Below are 18714 nucleotides of genomic sequence, written 5' to 3' on the forward strand. Positions count from 1 at the left end.
GAACTCAACTTCGGCCTTCTCCTCGAGCAGGCTTCCGCTCTCGCTTCTCGTCTCTTGGAAGCGTCGCGTGCGTCCCTCTCATTCCACCGACGTACTCTTCGATAGCTTCTTGTTCCTCAGATGCACCGAGCCCATCAACTCAATTCTCGTGCCATCTTTCTCGTCCGCCATGTATTCCGCTCGACTTCTTGCGTTCTTAAATCCCTGCACACTCAGACACAAGATATCAAATTACGTAGAGACTAATTTGACTTGGTTATGATCACATCAAAATCTACACGGGGTATTTATGGAGGGCTTTAGGGATAAGGGGTTGCCCTAATTCCTCCTCCTCGTCTAGTGATGTACGAGAATTGAAGAAGAAATATGAGGGCTTGCGAACTCGACTATCGTCATTGGAGGAGACGATGGTCGAGAGAGATGCAGAGATACGGGAGATGCAGGAGCGATAGGCTCAGACTGAGGTAATAGTTTGTCATATGAAAGCATTTGCAGCGATGTTGTCTCTAGATTCACAAATGTATCATTCACATTGTTCAAAAGATCCAAAATCCCGACCATTCTCCTATAGAGTAGATTATTTTGAGGTATGTACTATTTATCTTAACTTTTAATTTCAGTAAAAAATAATGTTATTATTTTTAATAATTATATGCATCTCTAATTGTATTATATATTTCCATGATTATTTTTAAATTTGACATATTTTTATCCTAGTGATAGGTCTGTATTTTTAAAAAATATCCGCTAGATAAGCTACTTATCCGTTTAAGATAAATAGTTATATCTTTTATAGTTTAATATCATATTTTCTATTCATAACTAATTTCAATGAAATTTCATACAGGACCTAGAGATGATTTTATTCATTATTTTGATTATAATGTATTGTATTGAATTACTTTATCTTGTTCCTTATTTTGATTATCATGACAAACATTACCTTATATTAGATTTGGACTTGTGTTTAGATTTATTATGTATCTATTGTTTATTTTAATTCAGCTAGATTGTTGCGTTGTTTGTAATATATTATGCGTTTGTTATGTTATAATTATTGATATGTAATGAGTTTATTGTGAGTTTTATTCTTATGTATTATGAGTTTATTGTAAAAACCATCACTTGAGATAATTAGAGTGATTTAGACGATGGACGTATGACATCTCAGGCGTAATAATCAAGGGTCGATTCTCAGGAACTGACAACTTAGGGTTTACCCCACCATATGTCTAACGTCTGTGTACATGTATGTACCTCCCTCTATATCCATGAAACCGGTACTAGAGGGGTTGTTAATGTAGCGGATCCACATTTAGAGTGATTTAGATTTATATGTAAACATGAAAAATAAGAAAAATAAAAAGGTCATGTGTTATTATAGTATAGTTTAGCGACGGAAATTTTAATTTCTAGCACAATTAGCAATGAATACTTCAAATATCAATCGTCAACAGTGACAAAATATTGAAATATCCTTGGTTAATGGTTGAACATCAATATTTTTTTCGATACTTCCGATTCTATAAGATTAGCGATTAGCGATGGATATTTTAAATATACGTCACTAATTGCGACGAAAATTTAAATTTCCATCACTAATATCTTAATAAAATTTCACTCTCGATGGAAATATAAGTATCTATCATTATATATATAGTGATTGATATATAAACATCCGTCCTTATAGTGTTAAGGATGGATATCTACGCGAGAGTATACATTCTGTTGTTATTCTGTCACAATAGGATGGATATCTACGCGAGAGTATACATTCTGTTGTTATTCTGTCACAATATGCTTTAGTAATATAATAGATTTATTCCGGTAGCTATTTGGTACATTTTTTCGTTGTGCATGGAAAATCATATAACTTGAAATCCATCAACAAGCTTCCAAAGGGAGGATGCATTTTGTTTCTCGAGAAATCAAACCCCCGGCTGCTCCATCTGCAGCTTCTGCGACTTCAACCGCACGTACTCCCCCGCGTACGCTTCCAAATGATCCGCCAAGTTCGTCTTGTCGATGCTCTCGTGGTGGTACGATTTGCACACGAAGTAGACCACCGTCTGCACCGTGAGGGCGAAGAGAATCACAAGGCCCAGCAGCAACAGCAGCAGCACGAGGGACAGAAGCAGGCTGAACCCTGCGCCGTTGGTGCTCCACTTGACCAACAGGAACTGGAAGCCCCACTCCACCAACACAAAGCAGAAGTTGAGCTTCAAGAATATGACGCATGCCAGGAGGAGCTTGCCCTGGATCAGCCGCCGGCTCCGCCGCATCGCTTCCAGCCCGCGAGCGTCCTCCAGCACGGAGAGCACGCTGGCCAGGTGCCAAACGACGCTGATGTAGATGAGGGAGGCGACGTAGAGCGGGATCAGGACGAAAGTGGCGAGGAGGGGGGAAGTGACGGAGCTGTCAATAGCGACGAGGGCGAGGGCGATGGCGAGGGAGTGGAGCGCGAAGAGGATGAGGAAGGCGCAGAGGAAGGTGGACATGAGGCGGAGCCAGACTCGGGGCGCGACGGCGATGACCTTCCGGAAGGTGAGGTCACGGTGGCCGGCGTAGATGGAGGCGACGGAGTAGACGACCGCGGCGGTGGAGAGGAGGGCGAGGACTAGGAGGGCGAGGAGGTAGACGCCCTTGAATAGGAACAAGGAGGCACTGTCGGACGCGAGGCGATTGAGGGCGTAGGACTCGGAGGTGGATCCTGGGGGCGAGTTGTCTAAAACGGCCTCGTCGCGGTCGATGGCGATGAAGAGGCAGCGGGAGATGACACTGTGGGCGAAGAAGAAGAAGGAGATGGAGAGAACGAGGGCGCCGCCGATCTGGGCGAAGAGCCGGCGCCAGCCGGCGAGGATCTTGGCGGCCTCCCGGTAAATGCCGAACATGCCCAGAAACTGGAGCTCCTCCGGCTGGCAATCCATGGCTGCCGCCGCTTCTGCTAATTAATCGATGGGATTAGAGTGGAGATTGGGGATTCGGATTTGCGACGGGAGAGAGATCAAATAAGAATGACGATCGGAACGAGGAGACGGTGGCCAAATGATAGGCTAAATTCTAGCATTGAAATTTACCATTTATAATTCCAGTAACTTCACCGCTAGGAATGAATTATAATTCATGTATCTACATGTATATAATTAATATTTAAATATGATATTATTAAAATGCTTTTGATAATATCTTACAAAATAAATTTTGACGGGTCAAATTTTGATCATATTATCCTTATAATTTTACCTTTAATAACTTTGGCATGCCTTTTTTTTTATAATATAGGTATTCAGCTTATTCATCCAATTATTCACGATCTCATGAAATTTTTTCATTAAATTCTACGTGTCGATATGAGAGCAGATCCTCTGTTCTACTTTTCATTGCTTCCTCTCGATTCTCTCCGTAATTATGACCGGATTACGGTTAGAATTCGGCTATAATTGATTGTGATCCCTCCCTGGGTTCACATTCTCACACAGATTATAATTTCAGTCGAGACAAGCTGTCGGAGGCCGTTTAGGGGCAGCCCCTTGCTCAGCGCCCTGTAGTCCGGCCGCCCGCCTATCGCAAGTAATCTTTGAACGACCTCTAATTATATATCCTGATCTAAACTATAATTTGAATGGGAATTGCGGCCTATAATTGCAAAGGGGATTGGGACTTATGTGGATATGACTTTAGATAATTAAATGGTACATAAAATATAATTTTTTAGAAAACTGGACCAATTAGATATAGAACAAATTAAAATATAATGTAATTGGCCATACATATAATGTAATTGGCCATACATATTTTAAAATAATTTTACAAATTATAAAATTTAAAATAAAATGAGTATACAATGAAAAGTATATACATTGTTATTAAAAAAATGCATCCACTTTATTAAAAAAATTTAATAGAGATATTTAATATTAATGTTGCTAAAATTCCTTCACGCCATCTTAATTATCTGAAATATACTTTAAATATGTATTATTCAGGGCCGACAGCTTTGGTCTCTCTTAATGTTTTTTTTCCTCATCTCGAAAGAATTTATAAAACATTTTTTAAAAATTATTTGAAAATCAACGCTAATTATTTACTCCTCTAAACAGAAATCTACGTTCGCCATACAATGCTGATCAACTAGAGAGACAAAGAAGAAATGAAGATATAGTTTTTTATTTTGCCCAGCCCACTCTCATTTCGAATTGTTTTAATTTATTTGTTATCTTAAATATAAAAAACAAAATTTGAAAATAGATGTAAAGTAAATTTAATATAGTAGAAAATTAAAGAAAATGAAACTTATTTACATTTCTCAAGTTTTATTCGACCATGAAAAACCCAATATAAAGAAACAGCTAATTAATGAGCTTTAAATCGAAGAGTCTTATAGAACTTATTTAAAATGAACGCACTAAAAGTTTGAAATTTCTCAGTTGCCTTGAGAGTCTCTAAGAACTAATCAACTTGCAGCTTAAACTTTGATCTAAACAGACTCAACTACAATCAAACAACTATAATTTTACGAGAGATCAATTCCGGGGCTGCTAGCTAATTAAGTGACGATTACACCATCTCTGGCTTCCCGTTCATCTTCATCGGCGACGTCGTCCCGTTGCATTTGTCGGCGGCGCCGTCACCATCGCCGGGGATGCCTTTCTTGTTCCTATAAATCGCGTACAGTATCAGCTGCATGGCCCCCAGCGCGCTCCCACAGCCATTTGGTACCTGCCCAGAATTAGTAGATTGGATTTAATTAATTACGCTCAAGAAATCTCACAGCTCAATTAACGAAGCGTGATTCTTAGTGAATCTCATACAGCGACGAATGGATCGCGGCCAAGCAAGCCGTAGACGAACCACGATGTGCCGCACAAGAACACAAACAAGGAGAGAAGGAAAGGCATGTACTCCACGCTCTTGGTTTTGATCACCAACCTCTGCAGTATCCGATTTGTTATTAATTGGATGTTCCGATCGATCGAGTCTATATATCCTAATTAATTAATTACGTCTCACCATGATGGACAGAGGCGACGCGTACATGCAGATGGAGAAGATGGCGGCGGCGAAGCCGCAGAAGACCTTCCGGCTCTGGCCGTGGAGGGCGAGGAGGGAGACGAGGGCGACCGAGGCGAAAATGGAGAGGACGAGGGCCAAGATGCCCAACATTTTGGCCTTCCCTTTATTGGGCGCAAACACCAGGAAAATCACCACGTAGATCGCTTCCACGGCCGCGCCGGCGCCGTTCACCGTCGACACCAGGATGTTGTTCGGCGACACGAACGGCAACCCGTACCTTAATTCCAGTTTCATTAATTCACAAACATTTGTACATACGCGACGCGAATTCAATCACAGAAATTAAGTTGACATATATATACCAAGCGGAGAGGAGGCAATTGAGAAGGGTCATGGTGTAAGGAACACCAGAGAAATCCTCGGTCGATCTTTTCTTGATGATCCTCCGAAAAGTGACACTAGAAGTCGAAATCAATAAGGAAAACAACATAATCATGTTATATAAAACAAAGAAGGAGAAGAAGAAAAAAAAACAGGGGAGAAATTAAGAGAGGGAGGAAGGAAGAAAGGAGTAATTACACCGGGGCCAAGAACAGGAAGAGGGCAGTCATGTTACCTGATCAATTAACATGCAAGAATTAAACAAGGAACAGATAGAGATCAAGAGAAGAAAGAAGAATCCGCGCGAGTTAACCCACCGAAGATGCCGAACAAGAAATGCAACACCTCCATGTTTAGCACCTGTTACAGAGAAAGTGAAGGCAGTGGGTAGCTTTTGGAGTGAGATGAAGATGAAAGATGCTTGCATTTATAGGAAGAGAACGGCATGGATTTCGTTCTTATCCGTTGCCATCCATGCATTTTGATCGTTCCTCCTCCCTCCATATATATTTCAACTGGATCGATCCGTAGTCTCCAAGTAAATATTAATTAATATCTTCTCCGATCCTTAAAAAGATTTAGAAATCAAGTTAAGGCTGAGGTTTTAAAGTTTGAAGGTTGCAGGTTTGCGCGATATGCGTGTGCGAGCTAGGGATATCGAAGCAGCAACTGCGAAGGCGGTGGGGGAATTGAATCCGGTGTGCCTGATGCATGATGCAACCGCCGAGGGGATCGCGGTAAACGACAACGAGCTGCAGATTAATTCATATTGCTGGCTGCATTGGCATGGGAAATTTATTTATTTATTTACTAATTCAATCAAATAAATGTAATATTCATCAGAGTTCGATGGGGACATTTCTCGAAAGTCAATACCCTTTCCAAAGAGGACTGCTCGATTAATTGAATGATTGAAGTAGGAATCAATATTAATTGTGTCACGGCGGCGAATCGATTGAGTGATTGAATTGCACGCAGGCAAAATACGTGGCTCATTAATTATCGACTGCCAGCGGGAATTCAAATTGGACAGTGCATGAAATCGCTGGTATATAAATTTATTAAAATTATTTATTTATAATTTTTATAATAATTTAGTGTTTTACTTTCTTAGGTTTTTTTATATAAAAACTTGTACAATTATTTTTTTTTTTTATAGATTTTAGATTCATCAAATCAAATCAAGACGGCTATTTGTTATCTTGACATCAATTTCTGTATGGCCTTCATCTTTATATTTTTTGATTTGATTAAAAAATTATTAATTTGATTCACAGTTTTCGTGGATTGAAAAAAAAAAAAAAATGGCACAATCTTACCATTTTGATTGGATCATCCTTATAGTATTGATTTGTTATTTTTTCGATTAAATCGTTCTTCTTCTAATTTTTATTTATGGTATACCTGTCTAGATCATATTTTAGCGTCTCGTTTACAATTACTAGTTTCGTCTGGAATATTAAGAACTTTAAAAAATCGTGATTTTTTTTATTGTAGTGATTGTAAATTGACAAAATTTTCTATGTTACCTTTCAATAAAAGTCTATTTTTTTCTCCTAATCGTTTTGATCTTATTTATTCTGATGTGTGAGGGTCTTCTCCTGTGACAAAAAGGGGATCAAGATATTATATTTCTTTTATTGATGATTACACTTGTTATACTTGGATTTATCTTATGAAACACAGATATGATTATCTTATCATCTTCAATGACTTTAAAGCTCTTGTCAAAACTCAAAATTCAACGGTTATCAAGTATTTTCGTTGTGATTTGGAGGGCGAGTATACTTATAATATTTTTTTCATACTTGTATCAAAATGTACTATACATCAAATCTCATGTCGAGAAACACCTGAACAGAATAGGGTTGTACAGAGAAAGTATAGACATCTTGTTGAGATAACCCGTTCATTCTTATTATTTGCATATATTCCTAATATTTTTTGGGAAGAAGTAATTCTTACTGCTACTCATGTAATTAATAGGATTCTAACAATTTTCACAATTCAAGTTTGTCTCTTTTTCAAAAACTATATGGTTATGCTCCTGATTATTTCTCTTTATGTGTTTTTGGTTGTACCTATTTTATTCTCCAACTACACGTTGAGCATGATAAGTTGTCATCTAAGTTTGCTTTGTGTGTCTTCCTTGATTATGGTGTCGGTCAAAAGGGATATTGTTGTTTTGATCTAGTTAGTAAAAAATTATGTCTCTTGTCATGTTATGTGTCTTGAGCATATTCCTTTCTTCTCCATACCTCTTCCACCACATGACATGACTAATGCATATCTTATTGCATTGATCCCTTCAGTATCGACACCGACGAAGCCTCCCCGATGACTACTCTTTCACATGACGGCTTCACCGAATCTAGTATTCTCGAGACATCTTCTCTACCTCCACCTCCTGCAACTGTTCTATCACCTCATGAGATTGTGGACAATGGTATTCGTCGGTCTACACGTCCTCATAAGTCTACTAAACTACTAATTTTGTTTATTTTTATTATTCTACTTCCTTTGCTTCTTTTGTTGCTTCTGTTCATCATCTTTTATGAGCCTTTGTCCTATAGAGAAATTGTTGGTAACCTTCTTTGGTAAAATGCTATGGACGAGGAATTAACTGCTCTGCATCATACCCATATTTGGGATTTGGTACCTCTACCACCAGGGAAACACGTCATTGGTTCTCGTTGGGTCTATAAGATCAAAACTAAATCTTATGGTTTTGTCGAATGGTACAAAGCTCGTCTTATTGCTAAAGTTTACTTTTAGGAGTATGACATGGATTATGAGGAAATTTTTGACCCTGTTGCTAAAATGACCACTGTCGTATGTTAATTGATGTTCCCTCTATTTGTTAATGGAAAATATCTTAGATGGATGTCAATAATATTTTCTTGAATGGTGATCTTCAAGAAGAAGTGTATATGATGCCTCCTCTTGGAGTTGCTCATCAATTTGGTGAAATTTGTAGGTTTTGCAAAGCTCTCTATGGACTCAAATAAGCACCACGTGCTTAGTTTGCGAAGTTCTTCATGGTGATTACCTCGCATGACTTTCATCCTAGTAATCATGATTCAGCTTTATTTGTCAAGTGTATGCATGCAAGTTGTATACTTTTGCCTTTATATGTAGATGACATGATAATTACTGGTGATGATTTTGATAGAATTGAGTTTGAAGTTTGAACTAGTTCGTTGTTTTGTTATGAAAGACTTGAGTTTACTACGCTATTTTCTGGGGATCGAGATCATTTCTTTACCTAAGGGTTATCTCTTGTCTTAGTCAAAATACATAGCTGATTTATTTAAGCGTACAAGTCTCATTGACAATAGAGTAGTTCATACTTCTCATGATACTAATGCTCAGTACTCTCTATCAAATAGTTTTCTTTTACTAGATCTTAAGATCTACTTTACAGTTGTAGGAAGTTTGGTCTAATATTACGTATGTTGTACATGTGGTTAGTTAGTTTGTCACTGCACCGACCACAGTTCATTGGGTTGTTGTTCTTCACATTCTTCGATATCTACGGGGAACTCTGTTTTAGAGTCTCTTATTCCCTTCTACTTCTTCGTTAGAGCTTTGTACATACTCTGATACTGATTGGGCAGACAACCTTACGTATCGTAAGTCGACCATAGACTTCTATATTTTTCTTGGAGATTCTCTTATCTCTTGGAAGAGTAAGAAGTAATATGTTATTTTCAGATTCTCCATAGAAGTTGAGTATCGTGTCATGACTACCACCATTGTGAGATTGTTTAGCTACGTTAGTTGCTTGTAGATATATATGAGGATTTTTCTTCAAAAATCTACTGCTCTTCATTATGATAATCAGAGTGTCATTCATATTGCGCGTAATACAATTTTCATGAGAGAACAAAGTATATTGAGAAAAATTATCATTTCACTCGTCATCATCTACAGCTTGACACTATCACACTACCTTTTGTTCTTTCCTCACCACAAATAACTGATATATTTACCAAGACTCATTTCGCTTTGTGCTTCTATTTTTTGTCTGACAAACTCTCAATGCTTTAAGGGGATGTTAGATTATATAAATTTATTAGAATTATTTATTTATTTATATATAACTTTTAGAGTAATTTAATCTTTTACCTTTTTTAATTTAAGATTTATTTTTTTTAATTAAATATATAAAATTTTGTACTCTTTATTTCTTAAATACTTATTCAATTAATTAAATACTTATTCAATTCATCAAATTAAGGTGATTTTTTTTTTTTTATTATTTGGCATCAATTTCTACATTCTCCTCTATCGAAGTTCGTTAATTGTCCATCTCGTGAATGAATGAATGAAAGGGAGTTAAGAAGAGCTCTGGTGACATGATTTCTGCCGTGCCGTGGAAATTGTGGGAGGAATTAAATTCTCGATCGACCAGGGCAACGCCTCATGATAACACACCACCACCGTGGGAGGAAGGCTATAGGCTTCGAGACTGCTGTACTTAATTAGTTAATATTAATTTTAAAAAGGCAATCAGTGTCAGTAGATTAATTAAAATATTATTTATAGTATAGTTTAGTTGTTGACAAAATTATAGGGGGAGAATAAACAAATTAAATGAATAAGTCTTATACAGTCGATCGAGTTCGAGCTTAGTTGAAAGTCAATTTAATATCGATAAATCTATTTGATCAAGATTGAATTTTAATATATGCATATAATTAATATATAGAGATGATATTACTAAAATATCTTTAATAATGACTTACAAAGAGTACTTTGGTTGGTAAGATTTTAATCATTTAGGAGTGTCCATTTCTATAAATTTATCTGGTAATTAGTCGGAATTGAATTGTAATATATAGATATAATTAATATAATCAAGTAAAATCTTTCTGATTTTTTCTGTAAATTGATGAACAACTCGAAACCTATAGTGACGTGGCCCTATGTTTTCTGCTTCCAAGCAGAAGGGTCAGGTTATGTACAATGCGGTGCAATTAAGATTGGTATGTGTCTGTTGCCTTGTTAGGTGGGCATTTCATTGAATGAAATCTTTAATGGCGTGTTTGATTTACAATGTTTAAACACAGTATGAAAACGTTTGACAGTGAAAATAGACTTTACATATAATGAAGCAATTTTTATATATAATTAATTTTCTACAGTGTTAATTAAATATTTTATATGCAAAATCGACATTGTGAGACGACAATTAATGAGGCGCCTTGTCATCGCCGGCACTTGCGATTTCGGCTGTGCGCGTAGAACTAAATTAACTTGGTCTTCTCTCTCTCCCAAAATTCAAAGATTGAGGTGCAACTGCTCGAGCCATCGCCATGCCTGATGACACGGTTCGGATGAGATCGATTTAAATCAAATCAAATGGAGTCAAGTCAAATAATCTGCCGCGTGCAAGAGGCCAAGATCGTGTAAGTTGGTTGGATTTGGATAAACTTTAAGCTAGATGGTTCCCTAGTTTTCTGCACACGTTAATAATTAATGACAGTGCCATGCATGCATGTAGTCGTAGGTCAAATCTAGGCCCTTTAACTTCAGCCTTTGGAACCTTGCGAGACTTCGAGGATGCATATCCAATTATCCATCAGCTTTACGAGTCAACATTGAAGATCTAGGCCGTAATATTCATATGTTATATATATATATGGATAGATACGTCATGATATATATATATATATATATATATATAATAATTTTTATTGATCAGAATTTGGTCAGTTAGAATTTTTTATCCTTCAATTAGAATGCATGTATGTATATATATGTAATTAATGTACACAGATGATATTACTAAAATATCCATGTGTACACTTGTATGTATTGATTCTGGTTGACCAGATTCTGACCATTTAGCATTATCCATGTATATATATCATGATGTATCTACCCATATATATATAAAAAGGAAAAGCCTCGATCGGTAAAAAAAAATGTAAAGAAAAATAATTAAATTATCATATATAGAAGAATAAGTATAATATATTTCAGTGCCGATCGACCTAATAACCAAGCAAAAACAATAGTTATAAGAATACAATGTAAATTAGTTAGGTATATATTATTTTAACTAAGGTCTGATCAAAATAATATTAATTAAATCAGGTTTGCCCAAACAAACAGGCCAGAGTTCAGCCATTTAATCCCTGCAAAAATAAATTCTCAGCTTCTGTTAAAGCGAGTTGAAAAATCGATCTTAACTCAGAGATCTTTATCCACAATACATATAGGAATGCACAACATATAAAAATATAACTAGGAAGCTAAGTCTATATATACATTGAAGGTATTTACTATCGTGCAATGCAAAATATCTCATTCATAATTTGAAAATTGTCGCTTCAGTAACAGGAAACTAGTGTGCAAACTACATAGTATAAAGTACACTGTATTCAGCTTGCAATTGAGAAATGTGATCTTATTGTGCAGAAAAAAAGAAAAGAAAAGAAAGTAGTTTAACTCAATATAACTGTTGTTAGGCAACTCGATCTTGGCATGAGTTAGAGGTCATAAGTTAACTACTTTCTTTATTGTACAAAATTCTAACCAAAGATACCACAACTCAAACTCTTCCATGTTGTTTGGTAAAACAAAATTCAATAATAGTTTGCTCGTCAGGTAATGTTTGGAATTTCATGTACGGATGATAAGAGAGATAAAAGTTATCAGATATCCAGTAAGCACCAGCTGTGAACTCGTGACCATGGTCTGTAAAATTACGATCCAGATCGTATGATCCGGAAATTCAAAATCGATCCAGGATTGTGCATAATTGATTTTTACAGTAGAATCATAGCAGGATCGGTAGGATCGGAATAGAATCGGTAGGATCGTAACAGAATCGGAAGGATCGTAACAGAATCGGAGCATAATAGGTGGAAACTTTGAGAGGTCATAACTTTTGACTCGGATTGAACCACGAGTCCTATAATATATCAAATCAAATCTCGTTCAGAGATCTTTAATAAATTTCAAAGTTTATCCTTAACCACCCTATTTCAAACTCAAAAAATATCATTTAAATCCTTTTTGGATGTCCAAAAGCTTTTATCTTTTTTATTATTATTTTTTGTCTTATTAGGGTTCTAAATTATTTAAACATATATTTAATTATTTTTGAGTTAGTTTTTTATCAATAACATTCTGTCATTTCTTTTCTCCAGAATGATGAGTTTTTGGATGTCGATTGTCTAGTATTGTGTGACATCAATCAATTTTTAGAAGATTATTTCTGAATTAAAAGATTGAATAGCTTATGTTATGTAAGTTAAGTGATTTGTTAACCTTTAAATTAGATTATCTTATAAATTAAGGAAATATTTTTTGACGTTGAATGTGTTATTATTATCGTGTTTATAGAAATTTTATATTCTTTCCGTTTATGATATGAAAATATAAATATTATTACTATATAAGAATGATAATTAAATTACTAGTTAATTTAAATTTGTATATATAGTAATGTAATATGAGATGTTGAATGTAAATGATTGCATATATATGTAAAATTAGTTATCTATTTATATGTAAATGATTTTTTTTTTAATTATTAATCATATATGATAAGATTTTAAGGGTTTTGGTAGGATCGTACAATTCTACGATCCGATCCCAACCGATCCGATCCTGACGCTAAATCGATTCTGCGTAGAATCACGATTCCACAAACTATGCTCATGGCCATTTAGCATCCTAATTAACTGATAATACAAGTAGAATTCAGAGAATATACATGTCAAAGAATCTGTGTTTTCCCTTTAACATAGGAAGGAATTCAAGTATAATCAACTCATACCTTCCTTTGCATTCTTGCTAGATAGCTGCACTATAGGATGTTTCGGTCCTCTTTCATTCTCCGATGTGTGTTTCTCTACATAGAAACATGAGGCCAATTTGAGAACAAAATCTCACTATACAAAAGCAACATACATTTTTATAGATACTTCCAAACTACCAGGATGCTTCTCTATCATTGAGATCTGCTATATATGTATGATTTATCAAGGTAAAGCTTCAGAAAATTTCACCATTCAAAATCTTTTATGAGCTAAATCTTTCTTATATTTGTAAAATTCACTTTTTTCCTTTGACTATTCATGAGGTTTGCAAATTATCTTGTCTTTACAAAGGGATATAGGGGCAACGATTCATTTCTGATTGAATTTACTTCAAATATATATGGACATGTTTCTTAGAAGTAATTGGAGGATGGCAAAGTAATTGTCCATATATATGAGCACGTCAAATGTCAAGCCTCCATATATGCATGACCATGTTCTTTAGTCAATGGTAAACCAAAAGTATCAAGATGCAATTAGTTGCACTAAAGAAGGTAACACACACACATACATATATATATATATATATATATAGAGGTTTGATATTGTGCGCGACGCGCAAAGTGCGCGACTGTGCGCGTCGCGCACAATATCAGCGTTTTTTGTTTTTTGTTTTTATTTTTTTGAATTTAAAAAATTCAACATTTCCTTATTTAAAATTTAATATATAAATATATCCCCTAAACAAATTACAATAGTCAATAAATACTTAAATTAATTTTATTTTAATTTTTTTTTTAAACCAAATACTATAACCTAATTGGAAAGCCTAAACCCTATAGGTAAAATCTAAAAAAAAAAATAGCTTTAACACTATACCCAAAGCCTGAACCCTATAAATAAAATCGTAAAGAAATTTTTTAATTTACAAATTAAAAAAAAAATTAAAAAAACAAAAAAACGTTGATATTGTGCGCGACGCGCACAGTCGCGCACAATATCAAACCTATATATATATATATATATATATATATATATATATATATATACAGAACAGATCCGCTGCGGACCTGTTCGTGCGGAATGCTGCGATGGCAGGTCCGCGTCAATCTTATAAGTTTTTATTAATTTTTTTATACCAGCTCCCAACCCTAATTTCCGCGGCGGACTTCTGCTTCGTCTCTCGCCGCTTCATCCTTCGTCGCGATGCACCTGCCGAGCGCTCCTTCCTCCTAAACAGAGTCGAGTCCACCTTCCTCCTTCGCACCCGCCGTCTCTCGCCGCAAAGGAAGCTACGAGTCCTCCGCACGAAGTCGTCGCAACGCACTTGTTGAAGAGGAAGCTAGGGTTTTCCCATGTCGCGACGCACTTGTTGAAGAGGAAGCTCTACTTTTCCTCCGCTTCATCCTTCGTCGCGACACACCCGTCGAAGAGGAAGCTAGGGTTTTCCCACGTCGTCGCCGTCTTTTAAGCAAGACTGGTATCACGATCCTGCATTCTCATTTCTTCTTTCATCATTCCTAATTTCTGAAACTACTTAATACATTTTGTATAGACTTGATTAACTTCTGATTAAACCTCATTTCTTCTTTCACTTTTCTTAATTTCCAGCATTCTCATTTCTTCGTTCACTTCAAAAATTTAATTACCTATGGTATCTAATTTTGAAAACATGGGAATAAAGGTGACAATTTTCTGTATCGGGCACCTTTATTGTAAGTTCATTTTATTAGATCTATCTTATTAACTGTACCTGAGTTGAGATTTCAATTGTAATATTTTAGTGCTTTTACATTTGAGGCATGAAAAATATATATCTCCAGTTGGCTAGTCAGATATTCATGGTATCTTGACTTCTAATTTCTTTAGTATATATTCGTTTCTATTGTCAAATACAGATATTCGCTTCTTAGCTAGTGAAGTACAGATATTCGTTTCTTTAGATATCTCCCGTTGGCTTTATTTATTTATCTACTTATCTATTGTCAAATATAATGCGAGGACTCTCAAAAATGGAAGAAAATAGAGTTGATGATCAAGAATTCATTCCCTAAGTTACAGATGATAGAAAGCCAAAAATTGGAATGAGATTCTCATCACTAGAGGAGGCATATTTGTTCTATAACCAATATGCACGAGAAGCTGGATTTAGTTCAAGGATAAACACAAGCAAGAAAAATAAGATAACAAATGAAGTGACGTGGAAACAAATTGTTTGCTTTAAAGAGGGTTATACAGATCTAATGCGGTGGAATAAACATGCAAAAGTTGATCATGTATCAAGGGAAAGAGCACGTGGCGCAATTAGAACGGGTTGTAAGTCGAATATTGCATTTGCAAAGAAACAGACCGGACCTAATTGGGTTGTCAGTAACTTCATAGAAACTCATAATCATCCACTCTCGACTCCATCAAAGGTGCATTTGCTACGCTCACATCGTAATGTTTCAGTAGTAAAGAAAACACTGATAAAACAGTTTTCAGAGGCCAATGTACCAACTTGTCAGCAAATGCGAATATTGGAGATAGAGTATGGAGGGCCTGAGGGAGTCGGTTGCACAGAAAGAGATATTAGAAATTTGGAGAAAAATCTAAGAGATGAATAAAAGGGTATTGATGCCGAAATACTAATAGAGTTTTTTACATCCGAGCAAGAGAAAAATTCAGCTTTTTTTTTTTATTATGAGACAGATTTAGATAACAGATTTAGTAGGTGTTTTTGAGTTGATCATATATCAAGGAGGGCATACAGTGTATTTGGTGATATAGTTGTATTTGATACGACATATAACACTAACAAATATGACTTAATTTTGGCACCATATGTAAGGGTTAATCATCATCATCAGAAAATTCTTTTTAGTTGTGGGTTTCTTAGTGATGAGAAAACTGAGTCTTTTGTTTGGTTGCTTACAAAGTTCTCAGAAGTCATGCCTAAAGGTGCACCAAACATTATCATCACTGATCAGGATCCTGCTATGACAAAAGCAATTGCACAAGTTTTCCCTCAAACGGTACTTCGATATTGTTTGTGGCACATATTGAATAAATTCCTAGATAAATTAGACCTTTTGACTTTTCGAAACCACTATCATAGCATAAAGAACGTCATTGTAAATTCTACAACACCTGATGATTTTGAGAAGTCATGGGAAGAGACTATCAAGGATGCTAACTTAGAGAAAAATGATTGGTTATCCTTGATGTATGAATTGAGACACAGATGGGTGCCAACATATTTTAGTCATGTATTTTCTGCAGGAATGTCAAGTAGCTAAAGATCTGAAGGCTCACATGCATTTTTCAAGAAATATGTCTCAAATAAGAACTCATTAATGGATTTTATCACATGTTTTAATAGAGCATTGAGACATCAAAGACACAATGAGTTAGTTGCGGACCATATTGATATGAATGAGCAACCCAGGGTTAATACAACTTGGCCAATGGAAACTCAAATGGTTAAGCTGTACACAAAAAAGAAATGGCTGGAGTTCCAAAGTGAAATGACCGAGAGTCATAGTTATTATGTGCAACAAACATTTACAGGAGTTGACTCAGCGGTTTACCACGTGATGAAATTTCAAAGTTCTTCTTCCTCAAAATCAAGAGTCCTCACGCATGACAAACAAAGAGATTACATATCATGTAGCTGCACAAAATTTGAGTTTGAGGGCATTCCATGCAGACATATGTTAGCTTTTTTTCGTATCAACCAAGTGTTTCATCTGCCTAATACGTATATGTTGGAGGATCGGTGGCCAGCTTGAAGGGGGGTTGGATAGACGGCACCCCCAAATCTCGCTTCCTACGTATTCGTTAGTGCGCAAGCGGAAATACAAATACTAAAACAATGAATACGAAAGCTAAAGACAAAGAAAAGAACTAGCAAACCAATACACGTCAATGTAACGTGGTTCGGAGATGATGCTCCTACTCCACGGCTGTCCGTAAGGTGGACGATCCCGATCCTTCGGTGGATTAGCCCCCGGAAACTCCGGCTATCTCAAGTTGCTCCTTGTGGGTGGAGAAACCTCACCACAAACTCACCAAGACCTCTTGGATTACACAAGCACTTGTAGACTACTAATTAGACCTTAACCAAGTCTAATTTCGTCACCTTGGCCGGCCATACCAAGCTCCTTCTTATAGAGCTTGGAATAAATCAGAACCTGATTTGCCCGTTACCAGTCGACTGGTCCTTGCACCAGTCGACTGATACCAGCCCAACGGCTCTCTCAACGGCTATCTGCTACAGTGCATCAGTCGACTGGTCCATACACCAGTCGGCTGCTACAGTACGCTACAGTACTGCTACAGTGCCGCTACAGTAAACCCTAAAACTAGGATTTTACTCCGAGTACAATCTCTCATGCACTCGTACCCTCACGACTCATTTGACTCTTCTTTGCAGCCTTGACCTCTTGCCTTCAAGCCTACTTCCTTTGGCTCTTGTCCCTCGGATGCATCCAAGCTCGCGGCTTGTCTCCAATGCCATCCTTCGCATATGCCTCGAAGTCGCTTCCCTCGGCCATTGTCCTTGCTGCCTTGTCCATGGTCCCTCGGATGCTCCATCCTTCACCGGACCCGAAGCTGTCAACCTGAATCACATGTGTCACCTGCAGTCCTGCACAACTCAAGTACACATATCAAATAACAAGGGTAAACCTAACTTAAACCCTTTGCCCAAACACCAAAACACATGGTCCCACGAACCATTGGGATTGCTCCAACAGTATATACTTAAACGATGGACACGAAATGCAAAAGTTGGAGCAATATATGCTTTAGGGGAGCAAAATGTCATTGATGATCCAGATTCAGAAAGGTATTTAATGTCGAGGCATTCGAGGTTATCCTATAAAGCTTCTGTGTTAGTTGATGATGCATCTTTGAGTAATGAAAGGACAACCTTCTTGGATGAACAATTCGATTGTATATACAATAAAATTCAAGAGATGTCCATTAGTACAACATGCAGTGATAGAAGTCAAAGAAAAAATTCCATTGATGAGAGCCTTGGTATTATTGATCCTTCTGTAGTAAGAACTAAGGGATGTGGGAAGAGATTAAAATCATCAAAGGAGAAATCTACATCAAATTTTAGGCTTTGTCGTGGATGCAGACAACGAGGAGTATCACATGATAAGCGTAACTGTCCAAATTTGCAACAAGGGTTTGTGCCGATTCATTTTTTCATTTTTTTTATATTTGTTCATGCAAATAAATTTATTTTTATTATATTTTATATTTGATAATGTGTAAATTATCAGATCAATTGGAGATAATAATCATATCAATCTTGACGACACATATGAACTTGATTTGGGATCTATAACGGGTATTAACAAAGTTTTAATTAGTTAAATTATAGTGGTTTATTGTTTATTGAGAAAATGAGATTAATAAATTATCTTTATTGTTACAGGTTCTAGTGGCATGCCCTAAGATGTAATTTTCTATGGTTAGTATTCATCTATTTCCTTTATTTATATGTTTGATTGGTTTAGTGTATTTTTTTTTTGTATTTAATACATACTTCTAA

At 36.2% G+C, this 18714-nt stretch overlaps 2 protein-coding genes across 2 annotated transcripts; both read right to left on the reverse strand.

Annotated features, from left to right (window-relative positions):
• Nucleotides 1-1928: 1928 nt before the first annotated feature.
• On the reverse strand, nucleotides 1929-2927 carry LOC122007395. Its single transcript, XM_042563263.1, has one exon. It carries the CDS (start codon nucleotides 2925-2927, stop codon nucleotides 1929-1931), a length of 999 nt encoding a protein of 332 aa, XP_042419197.1.
• A 1426-nt stretch (nucleotides 2928-4353) lies between these two features.
• Nucleotides 4354-5966, reverse strand: LOC122003479 (bidirectional sugar transporter SWEET1a-like). The gene is made up of 6 exons (XM_042558589.1): nucleotides 5712-5966; nucleotides 5593-5629; nucleotides 5376-5471; nucleotides 5011-5290; nucleotides 4812-4931; nucleotides 4354-4719 (listed from the first exon to the last, which is right to left on the reverse strand). The coding sequence occupies exons 1-6, from the start codon at nucleotides 5743-5745 to the stop codon at nucleotides 4558-4560; spliced, it is 729 nt and encodes a 242-aa protein (XP_042414523.1). The 5' UTR covers nucleotides 5746-5966; the 3' UTR covers nucleotides 4354-4557.
• Between the last annotated feature and the right edge of the window lie 12748 nt (nucleotides 5967-18714).

The sequence above is a fragment of the Zingiber officinale genome, chromosome 7B, assembly GCF_018446385.1.
Source record: "Zingiber officinale cultivar Zhangliang chromosome 7B, Zo_v1.1, whole genome shotgun sequence".
NCBI lineage: Eukaryota > Viridiplantae > Streptophyta > Magnoliopsida > Zingiberales > Zingiberaceae > Zingiber > Zingiber officinale.

Bases quoted from the DNA above. Each gene is read 5' to 3' on its own strand.
- LOC122003479 (XM_042558589.1), bottom strand. From the start codon at position 5,745: ATGGAGGTGTTGCATTTCTTGTTCGGCATCTTCG. The intron at 5,291-5,375 runs GTATATATATGT...ACTGGAATTAAG, and splicing joins AATTGCCTCCTCTCCGCTTG to GTACGGGTTGCCGTTCGTGT. The intron at 4,932-5,010 runs GTGAGACGTAAT...CGGATACTGCAG, and splicing joins CGTCGCCTCTGTCCATCATG to AGGTTGGTGATCAAAACCAA.
- LOC122007395 (XM_042563263.1), bottom strand. From the start codon at position 2,927: ATGGATTGCCAGCCGGAGGAGCTCCAGTTTCTGGGCATGTTCGGCATT.